The sequence below is a fragment of the Salvia splendens genome, chromosome 4 (genome assembly GCF_004379255.2).
Source record: "Salvia splendens isolate huo1 chromosome 4, SspV2, whole genome shotgun sequence".
NCBI lineage: Eukaryota > Viridiplantae > Streptophyta > Magnoliopsida > Lamiales > Lamiaceae > Salvia > Salvia splendens.
Genome location: NC_056035.1, coordinates 19,632,384 through 19,643,810, shown reverse-complemented (window position 1 = coordinate 19,643,810; position 11,427 = coordinate 19,632,384). Strand labels below are relative to the sequence as shown.

Below are 11,427 nucleotides of genomic sequence, written 5' to 3'. Positions count from 1 at the left end.
AGATATAGATAATCATAATTAAAATTTATCTAAGTGTATCCAGGATTTATTCACATAGGGTTAAATCTATATAAATCCATAAGACAAAATAAAATTAATTATGATCCAAATTTACCTAGGATTTATCTAGATAGATGCAAACCTATCCAAATCCATAAAATAAGGATAAAATCCTAATATATTTAATTATTTATCTAGTCTATCTATGATTTATTTACATAGAATTAATCTATATAAATCCATAAGACAAAATAAAAAAATTAATTATTATCATCTGAATTTAACTAGGATTTAACTAGATAGAATTTAATCTATCCAAATCCATAAAATAAGGATGAATTCCAACTAATCTATAATTCAACTTAAATTAAATTTTAGATAATCCAATTATATACTAAAATCTTATTCTAAATCATATCTTGAACTATTTCCAAAATTGAATCCAAGGATTTGGAAACCCTAATCAATTTTGGAAAGTGAAGTCATGGGACGAGGCAATGCGACGTCGCACGGATGGGACCCGCGCGAGCATCGCGCATAGGACAAACCCTAATTTCGTGCACTATTGGGGATCCTCACGGAGGGACGCCGCTGCCGCCCAACGTCGATGCTGCTGCGTCTCCGTCGCTGCTCTCGCGTCGCCTCCGACAGCCCGCTTGGCACTGCAGCTTCGTTGTAGTCGCTGCCCCAGCCCCGCCGGACTCTCACTGACATCCGCAGCAGCTGCTGCTTGTCTCCATAGAGTCTGCCGGACAGCGGTGCTGCTGCTGCGGTTATCGCACGCCTTGCACTCGATTTGCGGTGCTCCCATGTTGCAAAGCGAATTGATTTCCCACGAATTGATTACATATATATTGATTAATGATCGAGTTATCCTTTGACTATGTGTTAACGTTAGGAGTTGAAAACTGAGTCATGAAGGAGTGTGATTACATCACAGACTCTATCATGAAAATTACAAGTGTGGTTTCATCAGAAACTACTAAGGTAGTTGTTAATATCAGTAACTTCCTAATAGCTTTGACCGTGATTCTGAGTATGTGTATGAGTATTATATTTTGTTATAATTGCTCTAGTCATATGTCTAACTCGAGGGAAACACGATCTGATAAAGCTAAGCAATCACATAGAGATGAAGTATGAAATTAATTAAGGATTAAGTGCGCAGCAAGACGTTATGGTTTCCAAGATATCATTAGAGAACAACCTGGCAGAACTTTTCACAAAATGCTTATATGGCAACATGTTTTACACATGAGGTGAAAAGTACGGTAGTTCGATGTATCATGGCCCGAGACCTGCTTATAGTATACGTGGGAGAGTTTTGGCAGTGGGTATACTCGAAAGCATTATTTTGAGTATAAGTGGGAGATTGTTAGGATTGGTATACTGAAAAGCATATTTCGAGCATGTTGCACGGATTGAATTGCTTGTATACAATAAACTCTACAATCCACTTTTAACCCAAGGCGAGAAGAATTAATTTTATCGCATTGGTGTTTGCTTATGCATTTATAAGATGTTTCTCAAACATTTAAATGTATAAGAAGCAAATAAGTCTAATTCTTCTGCATAGTAGACTGGTCGTGAACGACGTTCACAGAAGGTGACGCAGTCGGTCCTTTGTAGAAGGGAAATAGAATTTCACAACCTAGATAGGCTTTGGCTACCTATCGTGAAAGGTTGCAGTGTTAGTCCGCATGTTTCCTTACCTTAGGAAATAAACGACACTGGTGTGGTATAGCACTGAAGGATCTAACAGTTGAGATAAGTCTTTCTTGCTATTTACTGAAAGACGAGGTCTCGGTGATTGTTATTTCTTAATCATTGTTGATATAACATTGAGCATACGATATTGATTATGCACTACTTTGATTTATCAAATGGTGCAGATTTTTCGCAATACAAGAATCCTGATATCTTGGGTAGTGGTGATTAATGTCTAGAGGTGCTAGTATTGTTATTGCAATGAATCGTGTGCTGGTGAGTCCAGTTTGATAATATCCTCAAGAGGTGTTCGAAAAAGGTTTTATTATTCAGAAACCCGGCCGGTTGGAATTTATTCCAGAATAATAAATAAAGATTTTGAACTAGACAACTCTTGGAAAAAGATATTAATTAATTAAAGTCAAATAGCAGACTTAAATTAATTAATGGATATTTATTTCTTAAACACGGGAAATAATAAATTAAAGAGGTAAAGTTCGGATTACTCGTAATTTGGGAATGGACGGGCAGTCAATATTATTATACTATAGTGGATGATAATAATATTCTATTGGACTTGTATTAAATTGGGGCTCAATTTAATTAGTAAAAGTCTAACAGGTTTGGCCCAAGTCCAACCTCCATGGATCCCTAATCTGGCCCATAATAACTCTATATAAAAGGAGATTAGAAAGAAGATTAAAAAATATTAACACATTAATTTTCGTGCTCCCCTCTGGGAGTGGACGAAAAATCGGTTTTTGACAAACTGATATTCTGTCTTCTTTCTAATCAAGCCCTTTTCGATTTTGACAAGCTTTGCCCACCCAAAGGTCATTATCTGAGTTCAGGATACAGATTAGAAGGTTCATGGTTGAGTACGAAGAACATCACGTGGAGAAGGCGCAAGCAATCGACGATTCGTTGGAGAATCAGATAAGTAATTCTAAACCGTAGGAATTCATGTTTTAGGTTTTAATTCCTTTTACATGAATTATGTGCGTTCTTGGATGCAATTCTGTGTTTAACATGTAGTTAATTAATCCCATAATCGGTCAAATAGATCTGTATGTATGATTTATTTGTGAATGCATGACTTCCGCTGTGCAAGGGGCTCCAAACCCCAGCAGTCTCCATGTGTCGCATCAGGAATACACCCGAGTCATTAGTGGCTTGAGTCGTCTTCCATGGCAATACCAGCAAGCGCAAACTACGCTTCTTGATTATGATCTCAGACAGTTTGTCGAATCCCTTTGACTTAAGATAGAAACCAAGACAATCCCTCTGCACAAAAGTTCAGGGGTTAAGTAAGATCCTTTATGTCAGCCTTGGTCGATTAAAAAATTATGTAAAGACAAATGTCAATGTAATCCAAATGTAAATAGCCAATGACAAAACAAACGTACAAATGTAAGCAGATGTTAGCAAATGTCACCACAGATTGCATTTCACAAGTTCACACAGATACGTCCATGCAAATTTCAGCAGATTTATATATCGATATATATCAACAAAAAATGTCAACATGTCAAGGCCGTGTCAAGGAGTGCCAATTACATCCGACCATTTCCATACCAACAAATACCACCACATGTTGCATTTCACAAGTTCGCACAACAAATATGCAGATTTCAGCAGATGTATATCCCGATAAATTTCAACAAAAAATGTCACGGTATGCATCCAAGTTTCGGTACTTCAACAGTGCTAGGTAATTAAATGTCATACCACAGGCCCACATTACACTAACGGCAATATAAACGCTAATTTATCATAAAAAACAACGAACACATCCGAGTTTCAATCCAGTTCACACAGTATACTTACTAGTAGATCCAAGTCCCTCCCATATTTGGCCCGATCTAGAATACCGTTCTCGGGCACAACCTGGTCTAGCACATCCGCAACCCCAGTCTTCAATGAAAAGCACACCAAATAGTAATGCCTCTTTGAATATATAGGGAAAAAAATCTACACACACCAATACAATTGATGAGTTTTTCATTTTTAAGGGAGTTCGCTTTAGGTTAAACAAGAGAACAAGTACCAAATCATAATGTGTGATGTCAAAACGTCCAGCGCCGTTGAATTGACCATCTATTTCATCGCAGAATGTTAATTCAGCTTCAGATTTTTCCCAACTAGCTCTCCGTTCAACCACATTGTATGTCTGCAATCGTTACATATTGTCATTAGACAAAAACAAAAGTACATTATATTAACAGTACACTCACTGTCGCAGCCGTTGTGACAAACAATCTACTGGGATTCTGTGTTGGTTTATGCACCTCCATGCCATTCAGATAAGAAGCCCAAACATCGATAACTTCAGCGTCAACAGCCTCATGTGGCTTCAGCGAGCTAAATTTCTTTTTAGTAACTTCCACAACATCGTCAACGTAAATAACATGATCCATAGATTTCAACCATAAGTTATTCACGTCGGTCACTTTGATTAAAACAACAAAAGTTAATAAGATTTTTTTCTTACGTCCACATGTAGGGTGTCGCAAGAAGGAATTGGTGACAATCCCTCTCTTCTCGAGTCCATGTTGGGCTGATATGCATTGATGCTGCACCCTCTCTTCTCCCTGTAGGCAGTCTGAGTGTAACACCCCAAAATTTTTTGTGACTTTTATTTTAATGAGGATGTCAAGTGAAAATTTCTTTTATGAAATTTATTCATCTTCTATGTGATTGAGTTAGTTATGTGAAATAATAGCCATGAGTGATGTGGAATGAAGTGTTCGATATTTTTATATTTTACGATGTTGGGAATTAATTAAGTGAGATCATGCATCTTTATTCTAGCCATTCTAATTGGGAATTTCCGGCCCCTTCGATTATTTGAAATTAATATTCTCTTCTTGGATTTAATAAATTATTTTGGGACAACCCAAATTATCCCTAATTTGTGCTACATTATTCGAACTCTAGCTTACTTCTTTTGGGAGTTTTTGAAAAAAATCCCCTATTTAATAGGAGGATGAATTATTTCTTTTGATTTAATTGGTGCCTTATTGATTCCCTTCTTTTATTTTAAATCCAATTAAATCATACCACATTTTATTTACTCACCCTAATTAAATTAAGAGTTGAATTATTTCTTTGTGGCTAATTAAGCCAATTTTCGGCCTCCTCTATTTTATAGAGGAAGAATATATTTGTTTCCCTATTTTGTGGAACCCCTTTTATTCAATGAAATACCAAATTAATACCTAAGTCAAATTAATTGGGGATGTGAATATTTCCTTGTGTCGCACGCCCCTTTTTGTTTAATTTCTTTGCGGAAATTTATTTAATTGTTACCTATTTTATGGGAGTCTTTTCCTATAAAGAAATTACCAAATTTAAATCCTATTCTATTTAATTCAGGATTTAAATAATTTCCTTGTGCATTCCCTATGGAATTTTCGGCCCCCTCTCTTTTATTTCCTACTTGGGGATTTAATTTATTTTGTCCCCTTATTTATGAAATACTCATTGTCTTGTTACCTAATATGTGGATATATTTCTCTCCAAGTAAATACCAAATCAATTCTTTGCCAATTAAATTGAAAATTTTGAAAATTCTCCCTCAAAACACACGCCTACTTTGTACTCTAATTGTGGGAATTTATTTTATTTTCCCACAATTTAATTATTTTTTTATTTGGGTGTGAGATTAAACCTAATTAACAAATAAACTAAAACCTAACCTTAGCCACCCTAATTCACACGCCCCCTCCCTCATTCTCTCCCTCACACGCCTCCCCCCCTCTCTCCATTCTCTCCATTCATCCTTTTTCTTGCTTCAATTGGAGTGGAAACTTCAAGATCTACCGAAGAACCGCCTAAATCTTTGTTTCCACCGTTTGTTTTAATCAAGAAAGGTATATTTGATTAACTTTTTCTCATTCTTTTCATTGAAACCTGGATTTGGACTCCTTCATACATATAGTGAGTGTACAGATGGTAGATCTAAGATTTAATCGGGTGGAATTTGTTTGGTTGCATAAGAAAAGATGTGTGTAGGCGTTTTGGTCGTATATGAATGAACTTGTGGATGAATTGTGGTAAATACTTTATGATTTTATGAAAAACATGATTGTGAGATCTTTTGAAGCATGATTGTGTGTGGGAAGCATGAAAATTTTTGTTTGGATAAATGAGGAAGAAACCCTAAATTCGAAATTGTGAAACCTGAAAACTGTGGTGTTCGGACAGTGGATTCCGACGTGTGTTTGACTGACCAAACGATCTTATTTTGGTGCAAATTTTTAACTGAATAAACTTCAAGGTGTTTTCTGTGTTGTGTGTAAATTTCAGCCCCACTTGACGAAAGATGAATGTTTAATAAATGTTTGAAGTCGACTGCGCAATTCTGCCAGAAACTTGTTTTCTCGCTAGAAAGTTTCGTTTTCTATTTGACCGACCAAATGGCCTCCTTTTGATGTGAATTTTGAACTAGATGAAATTTGAAGTGTCGTCTGAGTTTTGTGAAAATTTCAGCCTCATTGGACATCGGATGAAGTTTTGGTAAATTTTTCAATGGAACTGCACAGTGCTGCCATAATTTTTGTGTTCCGACCAGAGAGTTTCATTGTTGTTTTGACTTCACCAAATGACATGATTTTGGGGTGAAATTTTAACTGGATGAACTTGAATGTGTCTAGTGTGTTGTGACCAAATTTCAGCTTCATATGAGGTCGAATGGATTTTTGGTGATTTTTACAAACCAACTGCACCGTTCTGCCATATTTGTTGTTATGTTGAAATATCACTTGTTGCCAAGTTTGGGTGAATTATATGATGCATGTATGATTAAGGAATGTATCCTATGACGTGATTATGTGTGACACGTTGAGAAATATTATGGCATGTTTTCCTTATGTTGATGAATGTTTGGGATGGGTAATTTAAGAGAACGATGAAAGGAACGATAGGACATGCATGATAATGTGAATTGATGGAAGGATGATTTGTGTTGTGATGTTGGCAAGGGTTATTGTGTGTACGTGAGCACGAGGAACGAGGGTTGCCTTAAGTTGGATATTGAATTGTTTAAGCAAACGAGGTGGGCTTTCTTTTCAAATCTCTTTATTTTTCGAAAATACGATGTGGTGTTATAAGGGTGGTTTAACTTGTTATGTCATGGCACGTTATTTTGTTTGTGAGATTGTTGCCTGATGCCTAGTTCGTCTGAGCTTGCTCCGTTAGGCTATATGGTTGTGTCGTGAAACGAATTCGGGTCTGAGTAGGGCTGTAAACCCTATCAGGCTGTGTACACTGGTGGGATCATGAGCCGTCCTTGCTAGTCGGCCAGTCTCGTGGGCGAATAGTGTGGCCACACTTTCGTCGCACTGCGATATGATGATTGTGATTGATGGATTGATGAGAAAAGTGGGGAGATAAATTGTCTGGCCATACTTTGAAATGTTTTTTGTGTTCTCGTGATATTTCTTAACCACATATAAAACTCGAGATCACTGGTATGGATGATATAACTATTATAAATGTTTTCGACATGAGCCCATTGAGTACAACAAGTACTCAGCCCTGCATATGTTTTCTTTATGTGCAGGTTGAGCGGGATGTTGCGGTGGATGTTGAGTTGGCCTAGGAACTTTGGGTGCGTTGTGTCTTCATACATAGACGTCACCCTTGACTCTCTTTAAACCTTATTTCCGCTGCTATATTTTTGAACTATGCCTCAAGACCTTATTCTATTTTGTACTGTGTTTGAACATGTTTAATTGTGTTAGGCTTTAATCTAATGTTTACCTTGTTTCTCTAAAATGGTTTCTCGTGAACTAAACCCAAATGTTTTCTTTTGGAAGTTAATTGTTTTTTTATTTTCTCCGCTGCTTATTTTGAAAAATCATTTTGTCTTACGTCGTTGCTAATTAAAAATAAAAACATTAAGTTCTTTAAACTAAAAATTCACTGTCTAAACTTTTAATGAACTAAAATATTATTCCTTTAAGCTAATTAAGCTTTCATAAACTGTTATCCTTGTATGTCGTCGTTATTGTTGTCCCTTGGTCACGATCGCCTCGTTTGTAGTACCCCTAGTATGGGCGGTCGTGCACTGAGTCTCCTAGCTAGAGCAGGTTGTATTTCAGCATACGTGCTTTGTTCACGAGTCATCTTTGCATCTCGACGTAAAGGTAATATACATGCATCAGCATCCACCGTATCTGTTTGTGTTTCGAAAGCAACATCGCCTAGCTCCAGGACTGCTTCCACGGCAGAGCAAACGGCTACGTCTACGGCGCCGTGCTGTATCATTAAAAATAGGGAAATATACACCGTCACTAATTGTTGGCAAATGTAAGTACCCCTACTTAGATCTAACAAGTTTAATTTCAGTTGTTTTACTTACCTCCGACACAACATCACGCGCAATAGCACTAGCCACAGGCTCTATGACGGCCAACTCTTTTCCAATGTCACTAACAGCAATCAATTCCAGACCACAACCTCCCAAATCAGCAGTGTCCTCTCTCTCCCCGTCCTGGGATACCACGTCATCCCCACTAAAAAAGGTCAGCTGGCTCCCTTAACTCGTACTCCGACGCATCACCCTTCACGGAAAGTAAGATAGGATGATTCATTAAGCAATCAATTTAAAAGACAAAAAGTAAAAAAAAAACGGTGGCCATCAAACCTCTTCATCATGTGCTGTATTGTCTGTCTCAGGTTGAGGTTCTGCTTCAGGTTGACAAGCGTCATAATCCTACAATGTACACAACATCATACTTTCATTAAGTATATCAACAGATATGTTATCTGGGAAGTGTTTTTATAACATGAAACAATGTATGATATATACTTAACCTGGCTGGAATCGAACCCAAGGCTGAAGCTTGGGTAATCGTCTTTGTTTTCTAGAATTTCCATTTCATCAGCCGCGTCCAACAGAGATTTCAAGGACTCTGACCAGTCTTCCGCTGCACTATAATTGGCAGTCTGCGACTGCGTCATTGACTCCACAGGGTCAAAGTCCTTTTCTTCCAACCTAAACGCCCTCCGGAGAGTGTCACACGTTATTCTAAAGCCGTCCTTCTTCCTAATTTCTGGAGGAGCTTGATTTAATTCCTTGGCCAGCATCTTCAAACCGTCGCCTATGTGTTTGGTTGCCCCCCAAACACCCCTCATATACACCACTTCATCCGAAGAATATCTCTCTTCAACAACATCATCAGTGGATGGCGGTTCACCATCTTCAGTGGCCGGCGGTTCAACAACATCTTCAGTAGCCGGCGGTTGCACTCCTGTTGTCATTTCCGCACCGCCCATTCATTCTCATCCAACTGTGAAGTCACTTGTCCAAGATCAAAATCAGCTTCTTTCATTTCCTCTTCCTCTCTCTCTTTCAACAGTTCGACTGTCCATCCCTTTATTCTTGGAATGACACATGCCACACATCTCCTACGATGCACTACTCGATCGACGTAGAAGGTCTGCAGTAAATAACTAAATCAACTCAGCAAAAATGTCATCACCAACTCCAAAATCAGATAAAAACAATGCTTCGAGCTCAACCCCAAATGTCAACAACAGATACATTTTCACACACAAAACCATGTCAACATAATATCAACAATTCAACGGCACGGATGGAATAGACGAACGACATACCACTAGGAAAACTACTGGCCCGCTGAAAACCTTGGATTTGTTATTCTTCCACAGCTCGCGCGTCCTCAACAGATTGTCTAGCAAGTACCTACACCAATTGTGCTTCTTTACCTTCTGCAAATCTCCGAGAATGTCAACAATCCGGGGTCTGACATAGCCACAAGGGGAGGTCTCAATGAGAGCAGTTTCCAGTAATAACAGGAATATTTTCTTAAAAAGTCCCCCCCCAGTTTCTTGTAGCATCTTCGTTTCTAGGACCTTTGTCTGCATAACATTCATATCAGCCTCCTCATCAAGTGGAATGGTTTCCATGTATTTGATGCCTGTGTTTCTGTCGCATCGATCAATTGTAATCCATCCATTTGGGAAACCAAAAATAAGCTCGACGTCCTTCGTGTCAACAACTACCTCTACACCATTAGGATGCATAAGACTGCACCGTAGGTGGTCAAAATGCTCTAATAGCCAATACGCTAATGTTCCCAAAACAGAGGCCACATTATAGTAGAGTAGTCCACCGAAGCCGAGCTGCCTAACAGCAGTTTTCTGTCTTTCGTTCAGAGACTTCAGGATGCGCTGGAAAAAACCAGTGGTTCTCTTGATCCTCAATTGAGGTCTCTTGACTTGTACAGGGACGCCAACAACAGCTATTGAAGGCTTTCCTGCCAGTCTTGTCCTCTTCCCACTCGACTCCCCATCGTCTACTGATTTCCCTTTTCGTAGACGTTTCGCTGATCAAATAACAACCGTCGATAAGTGACGTAAATGAGAATAAAAAAATTGAGAACCACTAACAACATAGCAAGAACACACATCAACACCCCGACATGTGTATTATCATCATGGACATTTTATAAAAAACCACTATAAAATCAAGGTCAACAGACCATTCCACCACGCATATGCAATATGTCACTCAAACATTAAAACATATCCAGCAGAACAAGCAATGATAAACTCAATAGGATCAGTCAAACAAAGCTAGACTACCATGTCAAATTCAATTCACCAGCATATTATGTCTACATACCAGATCAAGCACAGATCAACAAACAGGACTTATCCCAATTTAACGTCAACATGATCAGAGACCAACAAACCGTTTACATCAATTTCACTTTTAAGGTCAACGAGAACTTATCTAAATACTAAACCTGATGCATTCGTCACTGGAAACAACCGGAACCGAAATACAAATTAGGTATTCATCCCGAACCATGTCAGTAAGATTTTATTCAAAGAAAACAAACCAAAAACCACCTTCAGCCAAAACACAACATTTATAGCGCACAACCAAATGGTCTTATACACTTCACAATGTCAATAACAAAATTTCTACCAAAATTCAGAGTTCAATGAAGCGAATTTTAATCGGTTCACTACTTGCAGCATATTTAACCATACAAATTAAAAAAAACCAAAAAATATTGACTGTAAAAAACTAAACAACAAACCCATGGCTACAGAAAGTCACCGGTCTTGAAAACTAGGGTTTTCAGCTGGAAACCTCACCTCCGGAAGACTCTCCTGCCGCTTGTCCCGTTCGCCTCGCAGAACTCATGTCACCGCAAAAGTGTGGTCGCTTCAACACCAACGATGAATTGCTGGAGGATTGGCGCTTCGAAGAACGGCGATTGAGCGGCGTCGAAAGTCGAAAGGTTGGAATGGAGGAAATGATAGAGATGATACGTGATTAAGGGGTGGGGTTTTGAAAAGGCGTAACTGACGGGATTGCAAATCTCAACGAAACTTATTATTTAGGCTGCTTAATTTCATCACTAAATTGCCCTTAATGGACAGTTGTGTATGTAATGTTGACATTAGGAATATAATCTATACTAACCTTAGATTAATTATATTAAATGTGTAGGATTAAAGTTTGCATAGTTTGTATCTTAGGGGGTTTGTAGATTATCATGACCATATATATATATATATATATATATATATAGGGAGATGATCAAAATAAGTATGTGTTTAAATCCAGAAATGCAGACCAAATCTTGGCCCTAGGATTAGATGATCTAATGGTCAATAATTAACCAAAAACACGGAAGGTCATAATTAAGCAATTTTAGGTCATATTATAATATTTAG

General features: G+C 38.0%; 2 protein-coding genes across 3 annotated transcripts; both read right to left on the bottom strand.

Annotated features, from left to right (window-relative positions):
- Positions 1 to 3,380: 3,380 nt before the first annotated feature.
- On the bottom strand, positions 3,381 to 4,124 carry LOC121800796. Its single transcript, XM_042200298.1, has 3 exons — positions 3,996 to 4,124; positions 3,755 to 3,877; positions 3,381 to 3,678 (listed from the first exon to the last, which is right to left on the bottom strand). The coding sequence occupies exons 1-3, from the start codon at positions 4,122 to 4,124 to the stop codon at positions 3,508 to 3,510; spliced, it is 423 nt and encodes a 140-aa protein (XP_042056232.1). The 3' UTR covers positions 3,381 to 3,507.
- Positions 4,125 to 7,289: 3,165 nt separating this feature from the next.
- Positions 7,290 to 11,061, bottom strand: LOC121797867. 2 transcript variants are annotated; one of them, XR_006049981.1, is made up of 6 exons: positions 10,805 to 11,061; positions 9,331 to 10,061; positions 8,527 to 9,152; positions 8,357 to 8,425; positions 8,072 to 8,273; positions 7,290 to 7,968 (listed from the first exon to the last, which is right to left on the bottom strand). XR_006049981.1 is itself a non-coding variant. In XM_042196623.1 (6 exons), the coding sequence occupies exons 1-3, from the start codon at positions 10,889 to 10,891 to the stop codon at positions 8,970 to 8,972; spliced, it is 963 nt and encodes a 320-aa protein (XP_042052557.1). In that variant the 5' UTR covers positions 10,892 to 11,061; the 3' UTR covers positions 7,290 to 7,968; positions 8,072 to 8,273; positions 8,357 to 8,425; positions 8,527 to 8,969. The 2 variants fall into 2 exon arrangements, 1 of the variants encoding a protein (XP_042052557.1); XM_042196623.1 differs by having other exon boundaries at positions 10,843 to 11,061.
- Positions 11,062 to 11,427: the final 366 nt, after the last annotated feature.